Source organism: Apus apus, chromosome 14, assembly GCF_020740795.1.
Source record: "Apus apus isolate bApuApu2 chromosome 14, bApuApu2.pri.cur, whole genome shotgun sequence".
Taxonomy (NCBI): Eukaryota; Metazoa; Chordata; class Aves; order Apodiformes; family Apodidae; genus Apus; species Apus apus.
This window is the reverse complement of record NC_067295.1, coordinates 72,012-94,276: the sequence shown is the minus strand read 5'-3', so window position 1 is coordinate 94,276 and position 22,265 is coordinate 72,012. Positions and strand designations below refer to the sequence as shown.

The 22,265-nt window shown below is 39.8% G+C and overlaps 2 protein-coding genes across 3 annotated transcripts in view; both read left to right on the top strand.

Moving 5' to 3' along the window:
* KCTD5 (potassium channel tetramerization domain containing 5) overlaps positions 1–8,065 on the top strand; it is a 32,281-nt gene extending 24,216 nt beyond the window's left edge. For both annotated transcript variants that reach the window (XM_051632007.1, XM_051632006.1), the window contains one exon: positions 1,892–8,065. In XM_051632007.1, the coding sequence (XP_051487967.1) occupies positions 1,892–1,921 (30 nt within the window). In that variant the 3' untranslated portion in view covers positions 1,922–8,065. The remainder of the gene's footprint in view (positions 1–1,891) is intronic.
* Positions 8,066–10,044: 1,979 nt separating this feature from the next.
* On the top strand, positions 10,045–21,829 carry UBE2I (ubiquitin conjugating enzyme E2 I). The gene is made up of 7 exons (XM_051632570.1): positions 10,045–10,153; positions 14,305–14,383; positions 14,607–14,690; positions 17,299–17,371; positions 18,074–18,183; positions 18,355–18,434; positions 21,174–21,829. The coding sequence occupies exons 2-7, from the start codon at positions 14,318–14,320 to the stop codon at positions 21,235–21,237; spliced, it is 477 nt and encodes a 158-aa protein (XP_051488530.1). The 5' UTR covers positions 10,045–10,153; positions 14,305–14,317; the 3' UTR covers positions 21,238–21,829.
* Positions 21,830–22,265: the final 436 nt, after the last annotated feature.

The window sequence follows — 22,265 nt, the reverse complement described above, 5'->3', positions numbered from 1 at the left end:
CTATTATCATGCTATTATATATTTCCCCACCTTCCAGTAAGCCTCAATTTGTGAATTTTGGATTCAAACCTGCATTCAGATCACTGTAGGAAAGCTACCATGAGTGGGTATCAATGCCACTATCTTGTGTAAGATTGTGTAATCCTCGTTGAATATATTTTACTAGTTGTTGCATCTAAAATGTATCCTAAAGCATGTCACAGCCCATGGGAAGCATCTTTCTCTATTTTAGAAATTTATCAAAGTAGCTGCAGTGACACCTGGCTTTATAGCTCCAAAACAGCAATATTGAATTTGAAATGAAAAAAAATAATTTGCATGCACAAAGCAAGATCCAGGGGCTGCAGGAAGTGCAGTGAGCAAGTGACAAAGTGTGTATATATATATATTTTTAGGCTAACACTGAACTGTCTCTGAACTGTCCCTGAGAAACACAATGGTGACAGGTTCTTTATAAACTCCAGGTCTTAAAAAATCCCTTGCAGTTGTGCAAAGCAGGTGAGACCCTTCTTAATGACAATCCGCTAGGAAATGTGTTAGGCTTGATGACTGATAGAGGCTGATAAATTATCAACTTTTAAATAATATTAAAAAGAAAACAAATACTTACACTTTTTTAATTAAAACCGTCCATGAAACCCTGTGCTAAGTGGTTGCCAGCCTTTACCGGCTCAAAGACGGAAGCCTTTGTGTGGGCTGTCAGGTTCTGTGGGTCCTCTGGGATGGAAGGTGCTACTGAGTACTAGGTCTTAACATCAGACTACGCTGAAATAATCGAACACAGAAATTGTGCATCCAAGAGAGCTGTGCCATTGTCCAGAGATGGTGCCCATGCTTTCTTTCAGTTTTAGAAATCAAGGTAGTAGGAAAACTGTCAAGAAGCAAAAGCAAATGAAGATCAGGTAATTTTACTTACAGATTAATGCTGTTAGTGCTCGATACCTTTGCAGCTTTCCTTACTGCTTTGTTTGGCTGCTGTCAGGATTGGTGCTGCAGTTGCTGGGAGGCTTCCCTGCAGGATAGGAGAGTCCAGAGCCATCCAGGCTAGAGCAGCCACCTGAGAAATGGTGTTGCTTGAACAGTCAGTTCTGAGACTTGGATACTTTCCTCACTGAAGGAGCAAAATGGAATTGAAACAGAAGAGGAAAAAATAGTCAAGTTGGAAGTAGAATAGGCAGTCTTCGTGTCCTAAGATGCTATAGACTGGTTTCCTACATTTTCAGTGGTAGATATTTTGTTTCCATTAGACTTCAGTTCCTGTGTTTAATATATGCCTTTTAAAGTGAATCTTAAACAAACCAACTGCTTTTAGGAAAAAAAAAATAATTATTTTTACTCTCTGTAATGCAAATCTCAGTTCCTTGGTAACAGCAGGAGAATCAAATTCCTTAGACAGAATTTTTGAGAAACACATTTTTCCTCATGAAGCCAGAGCCTGAATTGCCTCTCGGCTGCCTGCCTGGGGCGTTCCAGAGGGTAATGGTGAAGAAGGTAGTGTATGAAAGGTTCGATATGCAATGAACATTAAATTCAATTTCTAATAAAGTACCCAAGTTCATTTACCGCACAGTACCCAAGTATCTTTGGAACTAGGAAGAGGTTAAATGGCTTACATTTTACATCTACAAACCCTTAATCTTTGGTTATATTAATCACACTAATTTTGTACCAGTGATTTACATCTGTTTTCATTATATTTTATAGTAGATATGTATGTATCAATCTCTCTTTTTTCAGCTTGAAAGCACAGACTTCAGCAATGTCCTTGAATCAGCTCCCTGTCACTTTATCAGTTATTTGAAATAGTAATTATATTGCTCTTTTGACCTCTCTCATTAGGAATGACATTGAGTGAATTTTCATTTATAGAATTTTTATTGCTCTGTTTCAGATTTTGCAAGAACGAGGTTCCAGGATGTGAAGACAATATTGAATGGTGACAGGTTTTTTTCTCTTTTATTCCAAGACACAGTGAATTGTCACACTGAAGAGGCTTGGCTGCAAAAGAAAAAAATCCAATTTAGACAATTTTCTGTTGATCTGGGTTCAACCATTTTTGCCTCTAAGCTGGTGTCAACTGGCTGAAAGCATTGCAAGATTACATAATGGGAATATATGGTGTGGGAGTGTGTGTACAGTTCTGGTTGTAGTGCATGGTCGTACCTCTTGTGGGCTGACTGGCACTGGTCACTTGAAAAGAAATGACCATGCACTCACATTTTCCTCTGAGACATGTAGCACTTAATGTCTGGTGCTGGATGACCCAATGTTGATCAGTTCAGAGACATTTTCCTACTAATCATTGTAAACGTTTAAAGGACAATGTATTTGGTGCTACACACACACGACAGCCTGCAAATGCAAATATTTGGGCCTATGTTGTTTCAGAATCAGTGGCAGCCCTAGTTGACTCTGTTAAACTGCACATTCCTTATGTCTCCGTGACATACTTTATTATGTAATAACAGCCTAGGAGATCAACTGAAACTAGCAGTAAAAAGTTACACAACAGATGAAGGAAGGGTGTACATATTGACTGGATTTATAGCATATTTTAATACGCAAAGGGAAGACTAAACTCAGAGAAAATGGCCTTCATCTGAGTTATTCCTGATGTTCCTTCTGTTGAAACAGTCTCCTCCTGCAAAAGTTATGCTCCAGTCTTAGCCAGATGTTTGGAAGGGGAATCAAAATTCATTTAAAGTGATCAAATGAACATTCTGTTTCTTTTGAGATGTTTGTTCTCATATGTGTGTTTGTGCTTTTGTAAAATGCCTACAAGCATTGAACTGTGTGGATTTTGGTAGAGATTTTTAAAGAGCCGGACGTTGTACAGAAATACGAGTGGTTAGACCTAGATCCCTATCCCCATGACTGGGATTAAAATCAACCTTGAGTGTGAACACAAGCTCATCTGATTGAAAAACTGAATTACTTCAGACATTCAGGATACCTGTAACCAGTCTTTCTGTACTGTTTCAACTATGCAGTTCAAGAACACTGTTTGGAAACATCTGGTGCAGCTTTATTAGTTTGTCCTTGAAGGCTAATACACAAGACTGGAGCTTTTAATACACTATGTTTTGAGCAAAATCTTCAGCACATATTTAAAACACTTAAAGAAATTGACAGTATAAAACGGCTTCATTATGAAAGCAGTAGATGGGAGTTTCAGAAAGCTACAAGATTGTTTTGAATTCTAAAGACATTACAGTTTCCATTCTCAGTAACCAGAATTTATGCCTGTACTCTAGGTAATCCTTTACACAAAAGCCTGATTTTCAAACACCTGAGGTCTATTTTTTTTTTTAAAGGACTTATACATTGATAGAAGTTTGACAGAAAAAATTTGTAAAAAACATTTCTACTAAGCAGGTTAAGCAGTGGGCTAAATGTTTTGTCCATGCTGCATCTAGTGCTTGAAAGGGTTTGTAACGCATTTTGCGACTTGGATGTGGTCTGCACTGGAAGCTGCTGGCCCCTCCACACAACACATAAAATGTTTGTCTTTTTTTAAGGTGTTAAAACTGAATTGAATTTATTAAAAATGTAATTGTGTAGGGGGGAAATGTTTCTACTTTTATACTTTTTTAGGCACCCATATTTTACCAGCTTAAATTTAGCACCCAAATTTCCCCTAAATAGTAACAGATTATCTTGTGTATCTGAAAATAAGCATGAGTTGTCTGTGTTAACTGCATATTAAAACATTTCCTCTGCTGCAGTAGTCACTGTGTTTTTAAACAGGATGACTCCACCGAATTCTCTGAGCTTCCTGGCTCGTGGAATTGCAGCCAACCATGTTTCTTGTTGTTTTCTTGATGTGGAGTAATTTTGCATTAGCCTAAGTGGATTTTAATGCCTAAAATACCTGTTTTACAATGATCCTTCTAAATCAGCATTTCTGTTGTCTCTCTTACGTAAACCAAAAAAGAGAGAGTATTTGATTTCATAAAGTGAAATTTTTAAGAATGACAACAGCAAAGCATGAGTAACAAAATGAGCAAACTGAACAAATTCAGATTATGTTAAAGAGAGGGGGTTTCTTAGTATGCTTCGTTCACTGGAGTATTTTCAGTTTAAAAACATGCTTTTATGGTGAGATTACCTGCAATCCAGTTTACATTGTTTTGCTGTTGTAGCAAATTTTGGGGAAATGAGTGATTAATTATTTTGCACTTTTTTCCAATACCTCAGAAAGATTTTAAGAAAGAAAAATAAAAGAGAACTTTAACAGGCAGGTACCTTATACATTATTTTAAATATGCTGTTGTTTGAGACCACCCAGACTAAGTACTTTTCTTTGCTTGCTCATATCATTATTGCTTTAATTTTTGTGAGGCTTTCAGACAGATGGAAGTGCTACTGTATGCCTTTTTCAAGGCATTAAGAAATTATTCCTAAGTAAGTTTGAGGGGTTTTTTTATTTGACTTGTAATTTCAAATAAGATTAGCTACAGTAACACAGGTGACTGCATTAGAGTCCAGCCTAATTGCCATGTTTTGCCAACATTGCTTCCTCTGGTAAGACCTTGCAGGATGATGAGGTAATGTTTAAACTGGATTCCTTTGTTTCTTTTTCTGTCATTTTAAGAGTATTTACCTCAGAATAACTGCCTATCACTGTTTAAAGCTGATGGGTTCACTAGGGGCTGTAGTTGAAAAGCTGTACTGCAAAAGCCTTTTACTCTGGATTGACACAGCTTCTCTATTCTTAAATCAAAAGAGTATTTCAGTTTAGAATTTTGGATCTTGAGCACAAAGAGACCATAGCAGAAGGAAACAAAGCACGAAGGGAGAGATAACAAAACATAACAGTTAAGCAACTTGACCTCTCATGAAAATGTAATTTCTGTGAAAGATTTAACTTTCTACCCATTTGCTATATTCATAGTCTCAATTCAGTGAAGTTATTTGGCATGTTGTCCATGGAACAGGGCGTTACTTCAGCAGATTAACTAGTGGATTTTCAGTGAAATTCTTTAAAGGCATTTACATGACTCCTTGCAAAACTTGTTCAAAAACTGAGAAGTTCAAATTTACCGTAGCAATTTCTTGCTTTGAGCTAGGAAACAGTACCCTGTTTGCCTTAGCTTTCGTAGAGGCTAATTTTCTGTATTGGAGATGACATTTTTTTATTAAATGCTTTTTACTTCTTCAAGCAGCAATTAAATCAGTTTATCTGCAATGAACAAGCCATTCTGAGGCCTCTGAGACATGAATGTCACCTGGTCCATAATAATCGTCCAAAAGTATAGTCTGATGCAGCAGCTTCCACAGTTAATGTGGAATAGGTTTGTTTGGTTTTGACAAAAGAAAAAAGGTTACCTGGAATTTTCTCCCACTTATGTGGGGGTTTCCATAGATTATGGCTAATTCAATTTGTTATCCCACAGTAATTCAGTTGTGTGTAAAAAGCCTGATTGTATTTAGAAACTTATATTGATTCCCTACTAAACTTTCAGTTCTCAGAATCATATACTAAAAAAATGTGGAAAATGTACTGTTTCTTTTTTTTTAAACTCAGCTAGGTTTCTTGTAGTGATAAAAGTTCCTTTCACCTTTCATTGTAGCATTAGTAAAAGATATTTCTTAAGAAATTGAGCTTGATGTATTCATCCAACTTTTTTGTCTTCAGATTTTTTTCAGAAGAAATGGAGCTGTGTAGCTCCATTTCTAGCACTGTGAATGCACAGTTATGATTGGTTAGAAACAGGACAATTTCCTGAAAATACCAAAACTGAATCAACCTCATCTTTTTCTGTGAGAGGGGGTTTTTTTTCAGGAGCAAAATGAAAACTTCTAGCAGATTAAACAAGGAAAGAAGCTTGATTGCAGGTGTGCTTAGGGAGCCTGTTGAGTAGGATGGTGATGTTTTCAGAAACCTGCTTCATAAAACAGAACACTGTTCTGTGAACAGCTGTTCAGGTTGTTAAGAGTTGTCAGTCTCTGAGCAGCAGAGAGCTACCACCAGAAGAGTAGCACACATAAATGTCTTTTTCTTAGTTCTACAAAAAATAAGCTGGGAATGCAAAAATGCAATAATATCTGACTGAATGAAATGACCTAGAAACTAGATTAGAATGTGTATTGTCCAGTCCTTCAGGTATACTGGAATACATTCCTTGAGAAATACTGAGAGAAAAGCAAAGTACTGGGTTTTTCAAGGAGATCGAAGTCAAGAGAAAAAGAGTGGAGATGAAACCTGAGATGTGATAATATCAGAAAGTGTCACTCTCCTATTTTATTCTCTCCCTCATCACATCAAAAGCATCTTTCAAGTTTTGAAAACAAACTTCTTCAATCAGTCCTGAAAGGTGGGGCCCTTGAAAAGACAGGAGATTCTGTTATGCCTCTAACAGTATCTGTTAGCTCAGGACAGTAGGGTTTAAACTTCCAGTGGTCATTGGAGAGGTGTCTTTTCTAACACAGCAAGCTTGAAATACATACCAGCTGGGGATGCTGCTTGTTGCTTCAGTATAGTTCAAATTGCAGTCATCTCCAGCTTTAAGGACAATCTGAGGATCTGGGGTTTTGTGTAGAATTACTCATTCTCAAAATAGTATAAATATTCGGATGGCTTTCTGAACTCAGTGTCATATAACTTTTCTTTCTTTTGGCTCACAACATTCAGGAGCTGTCTTTAAAGACTTCTAAGTGAACTGAAGCTTCAAAGGGCTAAATAGATCTTATTGTTCAGTTTGCCTAAATGAGTGTCAGACAGAAGGTCCTTTTTCCATTTTCAGTTCAGAAATGCTAAGGGCTAAAATCCTTTCCAGGGCTAATTTGAAGTTCAGAGACATACTATGTTTAAAAAGCAGCTAGTCTCTTTTTCTTTCAACTCATGGACTCTAATGTTTGCAAATGGCTGAACCAGTTGCAGATACAAGTGTTGATACATGGCTTGGAATTTCAGTATCCAGCTTGGTAAGGAATACACTAGAGAAGACAGTATATTTGTCCACCACTTTATTATTGCCTGTGCTGAAATCTAACAACCTTTATGAACAGCCCTGGCAATAGAGACACTTTGGGGAAGATTCTGCTCCAGGACATTGTCACTGAATATCTCATTGTAACTTACCTGTCCTTCACTTCAGCAAGGTCTACCAAGGCATACACTCGTCAGACGTTCAGTGCTTCAGCTTTCTGGGCCCAGCAGAGGGTTCTCTTTAGAATGTGTGTTGCTAACTACTGTAGTGAGAGTAACTTTTTGGAAAGTTACTTGGCTACTTTGAGAGTGCGTGGAAGGGGCAGGGTTCTGTGACAGCACTCTCCTCGCCTTAGAAAGCTGAGTCTAAATTTTTACTTAACACTTGTTGAGATTTCCAGGCCTGGTAAAGTAAGAGTCAGTCACGATTCTTTCTTCTTTTGAAGAATTTCCAGAAGCTTATGCACAACTCTACTGAAACTTAACTTGGCACATGTACTTGCTAGCATGAAGCAAGTACCAAGGCGCTGTAAGAGAAATGTTGCTGACCTGTCTACCTGGAACTGAAACAAGATCAGCAAACCAAAGGACTATCAAATGGCAACTATCTCCACCTGCTTCTGTCCTGAGCCTCATCTGAGCCTAGCTATGAAAAATCTATTTCCTATGAATTCCCACTTACCCAGTTCAACTGATGTTCTTTTTTTTCCCTCTTCTCCCAAATCACTGGTCTCGAAATCAGTTGTGCATCAGCTGTTTGTGTTGATATCCAAGTGGCCATACTTGTAACATGTTGTTTCCTGGGTAGTGCGTTAGCAATAACACTTTATTTTGTGCCAATTCATTATCTCTGAAGTGTTCTTACTGCAGCAAAGTTTTGAGTTTTGATCTGGTTTTAATGCATTTGCATTAGCCAAAACTCTTAGCACAGACATAGACAAGAAACTGAATCCATGGAATTTCCCTGGATACAAATCTGCTAGGGCTTCCCAGATAATTTTAAGATGGTCACAGTTAACCATCATTTTTAAAACAAACATACAATTAAAATATGTGTGGGTATTTTTTTAACCTTTTCATAACACTAGCGTATTGTAAACTGCATGAAATAAACCTGTTTTTTTCCCTTTTAAAGTCTGATGTCTTAAATCTTTCTTTTCTAAATCTGTTGACGTGAATGGTGTAGTATCATTAGTGTTCCTAGTTTAGCACTTCAGATATAAAATGTCATTTTGACAGAAAGCAGTAATACTTCTTCCTTTGTAAAACAGACAGGCCCTTTTCTGCTGCCCCAAAGACTTTGACACAAAAAGTCATATTCTGATACATACCTGCTGGGAAATTAAGGTATTTTACTTAGCATTTACTATGACTGTTGTGAATCATTGTATTAGGAAATAGTCCAATCTGGTATGGATCATGTAAAAAAAAACATCTACCAAGTTTTAGCTAATCACTTTGCATACATTTTCTTTCACACAACTCACAAATAACCCTGCCTAATGTTGCAGATTTATTTTAGAATCTATACTTTGCTTTTTAATAAAAATGTTTGTCTGAAAAAAAATAAGCTAACTGAAATTGACACATAGTAAGACCAACATAGAGTATAAGAAGTGTAAATAAGCAGCTGCTTAGTACATGTTTGCTGCATGAGTTTTACAGATAGAAATGGGTGAAGAAGGTAAATGTTTGAGTACCAAGTACAGGTTGCTGAAATCAGTCAGCTGTGCCCTCTACAAGTATAGAAAAGTTAATAATTCAGTGTTAGTATTTAAGACCACTGGACTGCTGTTATTTTCCAAACTGCTAGTAAGAATTGTGTATGAGAAGCTAAGACCTATGAACTCTCAAATCTTAAAGGCTGCACAGCTTCATGTGAGGTGAATTTCATCTTAACAGTTAATCAGTTTAAAATGCAAAGCACGTTCTAATATTTCTTTATATATCCAGCAACTTTAGTAAAATGGTGTCATTTTACTAAACATTTCCTGCCTTTTAGTTGCATTTGAATTTTACTAAAGTCCTAACTGCAAACTGCTCAAATGTAAAAATTAACTAATCAATATGTGCATCTATGTTTTTATCAGACTGTCTTACTAAAAGCATTTGCACTTTACAGTGTTACTTTCAATCCAGTTTCCTGCTCTTTCCGTAGCTTCAAGTGTCTTCACCAGTTGGCAAAAGTGAGTGTAAAGGGGACATATGTGCACCCTTTTTTGAGTAAAAAAAACCCCAACGGAATTAAAAAAGCTAAATAGAGCAACATGTAAACAAAACCGCCCAGTTCATCCTGCCACCTGTAGGGGCCGGTGGCAGCAATTCCCGCTCCCTGTGGAGAGGAAGGGACAGAATTCCTGCCGGGCAGGTGCCTGCTGGCCAGGGTGGAGCCCGCGGTTCCCCGCTCAGCACGTGCTTGGATTGTGCGTGATGCTTTGTTAATTAGTTAACTCTAGAGCTCCCAAGAAGAGAAACCATTTCCAACTTCTAGTGCAAGACAGTGAAGCCTCCGCCACACGGGCCGGTGCGAGGCCTGGCGAAGCGGAGGCCGGGGCTGCAGCCCCTGCACTGCGTTAGAATTGAAAACAAAGAGGAGAACAGAACGTCAGACTTTACAGCCCCCTAAAAACGCGTTCTTAGAAGCAAAACCCCCCCCGACCCCGCACCCCGCGGCGGCACCAGCAGCGCGGGCCCAGGAGGCGCCCCGCGCAGCCCCGCCCCGCCCTCTGATAGGCTGCCCCGCCTGCCCGTCACCCCGCCCCCCAATCAGAGCGGCTGGGAGCGGTGGGCGGGGCTCGGGCCGCCTGGCGCGCGGCCTGACAGACCCGTGCGCGTGCCCTCCGGGGGAGCAGGCCTGGCCGGGGCGCCCGAGGTGACACCGGCTCCGCTTCTCGACGGGGTCTCTGCGGGGCCGAGGGCGCGAGGAGGCGGCGGGGCTTGGGGCTCCCTCCCGTGCTCCGTGTTCAGGCGCTGCGCTGGGCAGCTCTGGGTCCTGTGTCCCGCCGATGCAGTAGGCGTGGCGGACGGATGCTGGCGAGGGTCACGCCGCGCCGGCGCAGCGGCACGGACGGGTCGGGCCGAGGGACACGCAGCAGCGCCGCGCTCCGCACGGGGGAGGGAGGGAGGGAAACTCCGGAGCAGACAAAGGGGGGGAGCCGAGCCGGGAACATCCGGGTCACTCGCTGCCGCCTCAATCCGGGCCACGCGCGGCTGCTGATCACGGTGAGGCCTGGCGGGGCGCGGGCCGGGGCGGCGGGGCCGGCGGGGCGCGGGCGGCCCGGGCCTGCCCAGGGGTTCCGGGTCGGTGCCGAGGCTGGGCAGCCGCGGGGCTGGAGCGCTCGGTGGCTCTTGCGGTGCCGGGCCCGCCAGCGCGCCGCTGCCCGCCGGAGTCGGGTCTGCGCCTTCCGCGGCCGCCCCGAGGCCTCGGCCGCCGCCGGCCGGGCTCGCTGCGAAGCCCCGGGTACCGCCCGGCCTGAGCAGGGCGGCCCTCGCCCGACGGGAGCTCACCCGCGGCGGGCGCTGTGTGCAGGCCCCGCCGCTGCCCCCGGCCCCGCCGCAGGCCCCCGGGACCGGGCGTGCTGGCCCTGGCGCGGCTGCGGGCGGAGCCCCTCGGCCGGTCGGGTGCCCAGACCTGTGAGCGCGCGGCTTCTTTTGTTGTTCTTCTTGCGGCTCCGGCAGCCGCTCGGCGAGTGCCGCCTCTCCTACCTGCCGCAGGCAGGAGGAGGCTGTTCTAGTTCAGAGTTACCGTGCTTTGGTACCTCACCCTTGGTTTCCTGCACCCTTCTGAAAAGTCAAGTTTGTAGTTTGGGGCACACTACTCCAAATTGTAATTTCTTCCTGTGTCACTATTTAGCCTGCAAAGTAAAAATGCGAGACTAGCAATCGTAACGATTTTTTTTACTTCTGGTTGATTTGAATTAGAGCTGTTAAAAGTTCTAGAGCCTTAAAGAGGGTATTGTTGATGTATTTAGGGACTGCTGTTCCTGTGGCACGGAAAAGCTTCTTTGCAAGATGAGATTTTTGTGTGTGGAAGTAGGTTCCCTCCTCCCTCTCAGAGTGTAAATAGGGAAGATGTTCTCTAATGGAACACAAAGTTTTCAGCTGTGATCAGTGTGTTGGTTTTGTTTTGCCTTTATTCTGAAGTGGGTAGTAGCAGCAGAGACAAGATACCAAGTAAATTGGAAGTTTCTGTTAATTATGGAGGGAGTCGATAACACTAAAAGGGATATTGCTGCCTCTTAATGCCAGGATGTGTCTGGGGGGATTAAAACGGAACAAAATGTGAAGAGTAGTTTTTTAGGCTTGTGTGGCCTCTGTTGATACTCTTCCTCCCGTGCAACAGCTTGTGTACTTTCTAGTGATGTGGCACATAAATATGTTGGGACTTTGGTTCTGTGCATAAGCAATAAGTTGCTGAGGTGAAGGAAACAAACTAGATGTGATAGGAAAAAAAAGCAAAACCCTAAGAATTGGGGTGTTGTTTTTTTTCTTTCTTGGTGGGGTTTAACTCTTTCAGGTTAATAGAGATGTCTTGCATTTGCAAGGTATTTCAAAAGCTGACAAAAGCTAAATGTAAAATGCAGAAATTTGGGTAAACTTCTCCAAAGGGGAGAGAGTATAAAATCAAACCCAAACAAACCATACACATAAATTATTAAGGAAGATAAAAGTAGAAGTGAGAATATCCTGTCTTCAGGTTTAATACCCACTTAGTATCTCACTCCTTCCTGCTGCCCACAATTTCTGAGACCAAAAGATAGGTGGGGATGATCGGTCTCTGTTTGCTCTATTTCAAGCTCCAGCAGAACTAAAGTTAAATTATTTTACTGGAGAGCTACTAGAGAGTTTATGTTGACATTTTGTTAATAGATTGATTTGCTTTTCAGGGGGTGCTTGACTAATGGGATCTTAATTTTTGAAGTGGACTTTCAGACTTGATTGTCTCAAACCTCTTCCCGGTGGTGGTTTGTGATGCTTGTCTGCCCTTCTCAGGGTAACTGAAGCCTGTGGAGACCACACAGGTGCAAGCTCTGGTCTCTCATATACACTGAAATTCTCAGTGTAGTTTTTCAGTGCTTAACTAAGTCAAGTTCCTCAAGACTTGAAAACGTATTTATAGAACATAAGAAAATCTTTAATTTACTAGAGCACAGTATAGTTAATAACCAGTCGCACAAGCAAGCAGGATAAATAGAGCCTGAAAACTTAGGGTGGAAAAGTTTTTTGATTAGTGGTGTTCTGTAGGACATGCATGGTTTATATGCCCTCTGAGAAGCTGGCATTTCCCTTGAGGTGCATGTAATTCATTGGCTCTTGGCCACAGAAAATAAAATTCATGTATTTGGAAGCATCATGTGTTTCTTGGCAGAAAAGGTAGCTGAGTTACTAAACTATCTAAGAATGTTTGAATGGTTTATAAGAACAAATAATTTGGGAAGTTTAGTGTTATTATAATGGGCCACCAGCTACTAACAGCACAACTGAAATTCTACTGTATATTCAGCAGTTCATTTACATCTGTTACAGGGACATGGGCTCATAAAATATTTAAAATTACTCCCTGTATAATTTGGCTAAGGGAGTTTTTTGTTCTGCCGGGATCTTTTCAGTGGCTCCACATCTCCTTCATAAGAACAGACTAAAATCTGAGGTAGTAGGTACAGTTTGTGTTGACTACATCCTTCAGATCTGATACAACCAGGATACAGATACACGTGTTGGGAATACTAGAGGAATATTGGACTGAAAACAGGGGGGTTTTGTGTGCATATTTACTTAGTGTTAACAATCCCTTTTAAAAAAAAAACAAACTTTGTGTGCCATGAATTCGATTGCTAGTGTAAAGTTGAAATTACAAATTATGGCCATCCATGCAAAACTGACTTTGGAAAAAAAGCAAGGTGAAGGGATTTGAAATACAAGCTGTCCTAGGAACTGCATAAAACACTTAATCTGGTCCTTTTAAAGCCTCCTAGTTCAGGTGTATGCACTGCTAAGCCTTTTTTGATGTGTAAATATTTAAATTGGAAGCGTGCTGTCTTCTAATCTTCAAAGGACATAGCAGATGAACATGAGGTGAACATATCTACATGTCTTACATGGAATAGGTCCGTGCCTGATAAATCTCCTCAGCAGGAGCATTGTGCTAAGGGGCATGGCACAAAGGGTGGAAATGTGAGATTTTTAAAACAAGGATCTTGGTGAGCTACAATTCATATGGTTATAGTAGTAGACTGCAGTACTCTTACAATAATACAGCATTAATTTTGCATAATTCCTGACCAGTGTTTTAATGTTTGTTTCAATGGAATGGCAACACTCCTGTCGTGAATTCTGTGTGCTTGTTTAGTGGAAGAATTCTACTCTCTCCGTTGTCACAAAGGCTTGTTAGCTGTGTGTGGAGTTGAGAACAAATTGGCCTGACTTCTCCAGCTGCTCTTACTTAAAATGGGTAGAAGTGCAATGAGGAGGAGGATTAAAAACCTTCACTAGAATTTGTTTTGACCATATGGCTCCTGAAACCCTGAGTTTAGATACAGTTTGACAATGAAAATAAACTCTCACTTTGACTTCTGTTAGGGGTGAGTGGAGAATCCACCATTGGTTTTGGAAGCATGGCTCTGTTGAAACTTTGGTGTCTAGAAGTGTTCTTGTGACACATGCAGTAGTGACCTGTGCTCTGTGTTTTCTTTTACAGTCTCAGTCACCATTCTTGGCTGTTACTAATGCAGTGAATGTGCAGAAAGATTCATTTCATACTGAAATAGAGAACTTGCCTTTTGGGAGGTGCAGGTTACTTCCTTAACTCAGTTTTGTATTGCTGTTTGTTCCTGCTGCTGAGGGCAGGATAGTGGCATCGCAGAAAAACTGAGGTGATTTTGTTAAGGTCTGTACCTGTGTTGCTTTTGTATAGAGTACTGGCCTTCAGTGAGAATGTACGGTCTAAAATAAACATTTCTTAGTCACCTCTTTGCCAGAAACAGGAGCAGTATGGGCGTTTGCCTGGAGAAGAGAGCCATACCTTTTGTGGTGTAGTAAGGAGAGAGATGTGTGTATCAGTCATACAAGTAGGCAAACTGAGCCCTTTTCCCATTGTTAGTAGTGTTTCTGATGGCAAGCTGCTGTCAGTCATTTCTAAGATGTGGTTCAAATATAAAACACAAGGTGGGGATGGTATTTAGTAGGTCAAGTCCAGTAACTTGGAAACTTGATGTTAACTTCTGCAGGGTGTGCAAAAATGTTTGTCTTGGCTATTGCAGTGAAAATCAGAGATCAAAATACTTTGAGTGAGCAGGACTTATGAACAGGTAGTATAATGTGTTGTTTACACTGTAAGTAAAAGTTCATACTAAAAGCAATTATTTCTGTTTTAGCGGGACTCTGAATATGTCTGGCATAGCTCTTAGCAGACTTGCACAGGAGAGAAAAGCCTGGAGAAAAGATCATCCATTTGTAAGTATGAGAACTGTCAAATTTCTGACTGCTGTTATTTTGGTGTTTTAATTGTGATTTTTTTTTCTTTGTGATGTGTTTTTTAAATTAAATATTTTAAATAAAAAAGCTGTTTAAAACTGTGTAGGGCAAAAAGAGAACTCTATGTAAAGATAAAATGGCATGAAGTAATTTAAGCACATCTTCTGAAATCCTCATGCTTTGCCTTTTTGCTGTAATTCAGGGATTTGTAGCAGTACCTACAAAAAATCCAGATGGCACAATGAATCTAATGAACTGGGAGTGTGCTATTCCGGGAAAGAAAGGGGTAAGACTTACTGTTGTCCTCTTGTCTCGCTTACACTACTTTTCACTATAAGCCTGCTCACTGATGATGGGGAGAGTATAACTTACATGTAGTTTAATAGAAATGCTTTGGATCCTGCTGCTGCTTTAGACTCCAGGTGGAGTGGGCTAAGAATGATATTAGACAAAATGTACCATGAGCCTATTCAGCTGTTGGCACTGACCATCTTAAGAATTTAGTTTTTCAGAGGAATGTGTAGGAATCTTGCATTGATCTGATCTGAGCTTATCAGCTTTATGCCAGGGTTTATTGTGACTTCTGTTCTTACTGGTTTAAGCCCAAAAGCTTGAAAATTAATACTTCCAAAACGTTGCCTCTGCTGGTTAACTGCCTGTACTTTTTTTTAATCACAAAACAGTGAGATCCTTCAGTCGGAGAGAAGTGCTGTAGCACTGTTTTTAACTTACTGGATTTCATGGAAAATAATTTCTAGAGGTCTCTTCCACCTCCAGCAATTCTGTGATAATTCTGCACTATCAACATGGAATCTCACTGCCTTCCATTTTATGGAAATTTTTCTTTTTCTGTTAGGGAAAGCAGAAAACTCTGTAACATTGTTTATTTTTATCTGATGTCGCTAGATGCTATGTCCTTTTCCTTAAAATAATAAGAGAAAGGAAAAATTCTGTAGAGACCAGAATAATTTATTTTTATCAGGTTGAACTGTTTGTAGGGGATAGGACAAACACAAAGTTTTAGGTGGAAATAATCATTACTGCATGCAAGTTTGATTTTTCTACACTGCCATTATAACATCTCATTCTGAGCAGAATCGTGTTTCTATTTTTCAAAATGTTAATTACCACCTAGAGATTATTTTTAAATTCACTGGATGCAACTATTTCTTCTGAGGTAATACTTAATTATCTCAATTTTTTTGGTAGTTTTCATTCTTCTGGGTCTTTAGCATTTCGCATTGGATGTGGGATTTTTTTTGTTGCTTTCCCTGTTCTACTGCCTCTTGCTGACTTGCTTAAATCCCCTTACAATCTCATTTCTTAGAATGTGAGAAGACAACGTGTGTAGGAAAAGCCTGCAGATCCTGTATCACTGCCCCACTTTAAGGCTTAACGTGGCATCGCTGCTACGGACATAGCTAGGCACAGTACTTTGGAATTTGTCCACACAGCTCAAGTTAGTTCTTAAAGAAGCCATTAAAGTAATTTAACAGTGTAAGGAAAAAGTTGTCCCTTTGTGTTCTGACAAAACAAGATTATCCTTCATAATAGCCAGTTATGTATCCTGTCAGGATACATAACCTTTAAATACCTGGGTATTTACACCTTTAAATACTTGGGTTAAGTCTTCATCCCAAATGAAATATTCATATTACTGCTTTAAAATTTTGTAAACCACAAAATGGAGTGAACAAGACCCTTAACATCCACTTCTTGCCTCCTAAAAAATGCATCACACCAGGAAAAGATTAGTTATGTTCATATGATTCCTGGTAGTAGTTTATGTAAAAAATCAAGGGTTTTACGTGAGTAAAACTGCTGTCTCTATAAAGAAGCAGCACACCTTTCTCATCTTTAGCAGACCAACCAGTTGCTTTCTGTTGACATTGTGTTTGGAGGCACACTGTAGTGCAGCTGCTTCTTCTCAGACAGATGAGGAGTTGAAACCACCAAAATGCTTTCATGTCAGCCAGATAGAAAAATTGAAGTGGTGTTAATCCTGCATTTGAGTCTCCATTCACTTTTTGACAGCAATTCCCTTGTTAACTACCTAGAATTTGATTCAAAGATACATCTCCAATTTGTATAGTAAGGCAATGCAATCTTGATGATACTGCTGTCACACTGTTATCTCAGTAAGGCTTTTTGGAGTGTCTGCTGTCTTTTCATCCATAAGGTACGTGGCTCTATCAGAAAGACAGTAAAAACTTTTTGTTTACTGTTTTGTTGTTATACTTGAAATTATTAAAAGCTGTTGTCTTCTCCCCTGACGGAAAGAAAACAAAACAGGAAAAGTTTATTCTATCAAAAGGCTTCTTTATTCTGAAAATGGAAAAGTTTGTCTCCTCTGAGAAGGTATGGAGGATAGGTATTTCTAGTTGTTGACAACTGGCTACAGCTGTTCAGAACAAGTTCTTCAAATACATTATAGAAAATGTATTCAAACACATTCACTTCTTGAAACACAATTATCTTAGTATTCTATAGCTCTTTCTTCTGGTCTAGCTGGAGACTTTGCACAATAAATACCAAAGACAGTGGAGTGCTTTTTCTTTTGGGGGTGGGTTTCTTGTGTGCTTTTTTTTCCCCTTCTGCTAAAACCCACATGATTCAGGTAGGAAAGAATTAGGAATTTTGTCCTATGGTGGTCTTCAAACATACCTGTTTGTCCCTGAGGATAAGATTTGATTATTATTGCTGATAGAGTGAGAGATCATCTTTACTTCAGTTTGTTTTAAGGAGTGAACCCAACACTTCTGTGTAGGACATCTGGTTTCCGCTGTGTAGCAGAAGGATGTCTTATCCTATGCCAGAGAAACTGTATTCTTTCTCAGTGTTTTTCCACAAGTTTGACTTTTCCTTGCTGTAATCTAAAACTCAACTTTTTACAGACACCATGGGAAGGAGGCTTATTTAAACTACGGATGCTTTTCAAGGATGATTACCCTTCTTCACCCCCAAAATGTAAGTTAAATAACTAGAAAACATGGGTTTATTTTTAGTCCATGAAGTTCTATGCATGGTTATTACTTCCCCATAGTTGTTGTTGTTGTTGTTTTTTAAGGAAAGTTGTGTTTTTCTTTTTTTTCACACCACTTCACATTTTGAAAGCTGTGATGAAATTAGTTAAGTGATCAATATTACAAAATGTGGGGTGAGGAGGATTGCTGTGTGGATTTCCTTAAAGTTTGACAAAAGCAGCACTGTAAGTGTTCACTACTTGATTGACACTCTTTTGGAAGCTAATTGGCAGGCATGGTTAGACCAAATCCCTTTGCATATTATTACTGTTAATTGGTCTTCTAAGCCAAGAACTTAGAAAAAATAAAAAAAATCTGTCAACTTTAACCTTTCCACGGACTTCATCTAAAACATGGATGTATTTTTTCCTGGTACAGTGTACAACAGATATCTTCAGATACTTAGTTTCCTTGTTAAGTTTTAAAATTTTCCTTATCCCATCTCTGACTTACCTACCTCAGAGATCTGAAAACATGTATTGCCTTGCCTTGGTACTTGAACGGGTTGTGTGAGGGAGGTGTTTTTATTTTGAGGGGTGATCGTGTCTTTAGCCAGTTGTTTGGGGTTTTTTTGCCCACTGATCTAAACCAGCTCTCTGATCTTGGCCTTAGTGCTACATGCAAGTAACTTTCTCTTCTTCATCAGGTAAATTTGAACCACCATTATTCCATCCAAACGTGTATCCTTCAGGCACAGTGTGTCTCTCCATCCTAGAGGAGGATAAGGACTGGAGGCCAGCAATCACAATTAAACAGGTCATTAATTGTTCTTAGACATATTCGTAGCCCCTTTCCTTTGCTTGCTTATCTTATGTGGATGTAGGATGTTCACCGAGTGTTTCTACAGTAGGTTTCTAAGGGTTTTTTCTAGTTGAATGTCTCTTAGTAATATCCATGCCTAAGTGACTTCCATTCCTTCTTCCACAGATCTTGTTAGGAATACAAGAACTTCTAAATGAACCAAATATTCAAGACCCAGCTCAAGCAGAGGCTTACACAATTTACTGGTAGGTATCTGTGCATATCAGCTTGAAAGCCATTTAATTGCCTTCAATTGTCTGTTACTTATGCAAAAACATGCAAATATTTTTAGGAATGATCAGGTGATTTTTCTTGCCTTCATATCTGTATCCTTTGGGGTGCCTAGCTTGTGCTAAACTTGAACAAACTTCACAGTTAATAGGCTAGTAGATCTTTAATACCATTGCAACAGCAGTCGAGTGTGAAGACTTGTTTGGTTAGACCATGATTCTAGCCCAACATGGAGTCCTTTCCCTTAAAGGCTAAGTAGTTGTGACGAGGAATAATGATTGGATGAGACCAGTACTAGAGAAGACTGAATCGGGTGACAAGTCCCATTCATCAGTGTAGGAGTAATTTGCTTCTGTGCAGTAGTGGGTAACTATGAAAGCACTTGTGCCTGAAGGATAAAGGAGAGTTTCTTTGTTTGCTGTAGGAAATGTGGCATTTTGTGAGAACTAGGTATTCCAAAAGCATAGGTTAAGAAGTATAAAAAACTTGCAGCTTTAGCAGAATGAAGTTTGCATTGGTTAGGAAAAGTGATAATTTGCAAGCTAAAAAGTACTCTTTTTAGGCTTAGTCTTAAAATTTTCCTACCATTAAAAGTGGATGGCTGATCTGTAAACTTTAGGGGAGCAAAATGCTTGAAATAAATGCTTTTGGCATTTAGCTACTGAAGTAACAACCAAGGTGAAAATGTGGAATTACCATTCTGGACAAAACAAGCCTCTAGGAGAGTGCAAGTTTGAAAAATGGCATTTAATGAGACTTCACATGCAAGCTGTGTCAAAAATAGATATCTGATACAAGATCCTGTTGAAAAGGAAATTAGGGATAGATAGTGCATCTTGGATTTAATGTTGCAGGCTAATTATCTAATGAAGACTTGATGGGATTGAATACAAAGAGGTGGACAGTTAGGTGACCATGGTTCTCAGCAGCACCTTTGAGAGCCAGTGATAGTCAGGCAGACCTCCCCTGCTTTTTTTTTTCCCCCTAAAAAAGCCTCTCTGAGGGGAGATGGGGCAGGAATAAGATTACTTATACATGTGTAAAAGTATTTGTGTGGTTTTTTTATCACCTCCCACGCACATGTGTGTATAAAAAGTCTTTGCTAGTCTTGTTTCTCCTTTGTTGTAAGTGCTTCTAGAAAAAAATAATCTATTTGGAATAAACTATTACATGTTTTTTGCTACTTCAAATATAGATAGTCACCTCATTCATCCTCTTGTCTTCTGGACATGCACAGTATTTCAGATGGGATACTATGTGTCTCGTGCTCCTTAAAGAGTACCTGACAGAAGCTCAACAGAGCAGGATTTTGTCTGCATCTGTAATTTGGCAGAGCTGATAAATATTAGGGAAGATGAATTGTGGTTTAAATAGATGCCTTTTAGTCAAGTTTTTAAACTTGAAGAATAAACTTTGTATTCAAAATAACACTTGTTCTCATTCTCAGGATTGCTTTGGTACTGTTGCTCTGTAACTTCAGCACTTCTGCTGTGCAAACCAACTTCCTCTACTGTAGGCATGCAGAGTCTACGATGGCAGACAGTCTTTTGTGGGTGTGAGACTTCACAGCTAGGTTGTGTTCTCACGTGGCAATGCAATATAACTTAAAATTTTAGAATAAAATTTGTAAGTTTGTTTATGAGAAAAGACTATTTTCAGTCTATTTGCTGATAATTGCTAATTGAATGTGACCAACATTGGCTTACTTTCTTCCCTCCAAATGGTCAACTTCTAAGGATATAATTTGCTGCCTTTTTTTTTTTTTTACTGCAGCAAGCCTTCATAGCTGAAAATAACTTTACTGCAAAGCTGTCTGCAAAATCTAGTCACTGTAAACTACCTTTGGCACAAGAGTAATGGTAACAAGTTTTTGTTTAGCTCTTGACTGACACTTCTGACAGCTAATATAAAATACGGCGTTAAATGTAAATGGACACTGTACTAGGCTACTACTATCCCTTGTTGGCCCAAGAATTAAAAGCAAAGAACTTGCCCTTTCATGTGTCAAGTCGGAGGCTTAATGACTTGTCACAGTTCCTTGAAGTGGTACTTGCTTATTTAATCAATCTGTATCTAGTATGTTAGACTTGGTGAACTATAGTGGTTTTTTTTTCAAAATGTTGACCTAGCTTTTCTTCAGCTGAAAGTTAGGATAAAACTAACCCTGTGAGGCAGGGTCTGCAGTGAAACTACCACACCCTTACTATTTTCCCCTTTCTTAAACAGTTCTTCCTAATTTTCCCCAAAGCAGTAAAGAGGATACTTAAAAATCATTAAGTCCACCAACTGTTAGTGAACTGCTCATATGAACCACTTTGGGCTGTTAGGATACTGAAATTTATTGCTGATGGCCTCAGGTCTTAACATGGGGAGTGGAAAACTGATGTCCAGATGAACAAGAATGGTTGCACATCAGGTACAGCTGGTGCAAACGTGCTGGTAGCGACTGGTGTGGTATGAAGTCAGATAGTGCAATCACTGGACAAGGGAACTTTGTGAAGTAACTAGTTAAACAGTGCCTTACTTTCCTCCAGAGGAAATTAGCAGAGTAATGGTCCAGAAAAGCCTTTAATATGGGTTCAGTGAATTCCTACCTAATGGTTTTGTCTTCAGCAATGACTTAGTTTCATATTGAAGAGAAATAGAACAATAACTCTGTAGTATGGTTTCTGACTTACCAAGCTGTAATTACCCTTTCTCTCTCTTCTATTCAGCCAAAACAGAGTGGAATATGAAAAGAGGGTTCGAGCACAAGCCAAGAAGTTTGCACCATCATAAGCATCTGTCATGCAGCATCTTAAAAAGGAAGGGATTGGTTTGGCAAGAACTTGTTTACAAAACTTTTGCAAAATCTAATGTTGCTATGTACAATTAATATCCACTTAGGGGAGGGGGTTGTATGTGTGCCATTTTCCATATTCGCCACTTGTATACAGTTCTAAATTTGCTGAATTGCCCCCAGTTTTTTCATACAGGGTCTCTTCCTTCAGTCTTTTGTATTTTTGATTGTTATGTAAAACTTGCTTTTATTTTAATATTGATGTCAGTATTTCAACTGCTGTAAAATTATAAACTTTTATACTTCTATAAATTCACTAGTATCTCTAGTTACTTTGCTATCTGATGCAGGCATGCTTTAAAATGTTAGAACTATATTTAGCCTCTAGCTGGCTGTATGAAAAAAAATCATGCCCTCCACCCCCTTCCCTCCCTGAATTTGTTTTTCTATCTTTCAGAAACTAGGTTGTAATTGCTTAAAAGCCTCTGAGATCCAAAGTCAGCCAGCATCCTTATTCTGCATCACTTCCTTTGTGTTTATATGGCGTTCTGTCTGTGTTGCTGTTTAGAGTAAATAAACTGTTTATATAAAGGGCTTTGTTTCATTTATCTTCATTAAAATTATTAAAAGACTGCCATTTAAACGGCTCAGAACCCAAATCAGTGCAAGTCTTGTTCTTAAGGCTGGTGATGCTGCACTTACCTTTTGTTTAGATGTTGCCTTCATTTCTTTTCCCTGCCTCCAGCCCCAACACAAAGGTGGCCCCTCTTCAGGCCCTGAGCAGCAATTGCTTTACAGCTGTTCAACGTTGATCACTTCCTTAAGAATCTTATGAAATTCTGACTAGAGGCCAATTGCTTACTTTGCATAATGGGATCAACATACTCGTGTGACTAACGTAAAATTAGACAAGCATTAGGCTGATATGAACAATAATAAAAGCTGTCCAGGGAATGCAAGGTGACCTACAGCAAATGGGGATTTTAAATGGTACCTGTTTGTCAGAAATACTTTGTGCCTTCTTCCA

What these genes read in the sequence shown, in the direction of transcription:
- UBE2I (XM_051632570.1), top strand. Translation starts at nt 14,318, where the DNA reads ATGTCTGGCATAGCTCTTAGCAGACTTGCACAGGAGAGAAAAGCCTGG. An exon ending in CCCTTCTTCACCCCCAAAAT is followed by an intron (nt 17,372 to 18,073) that starts GTAAGTTAAATA and finishes CTTCTTCATCAG; the next exon opens with GTAAATTTGAACCACCATTA. An exon ending in CAGCAATCACAATTAAACAG is followed by an intron (nt 18,184 to 18,354) that starts GTCATTAATTGT and finishes CTTCTTCCACAG; the next exon opens with ATCTTGTTAGGAATACAAGA.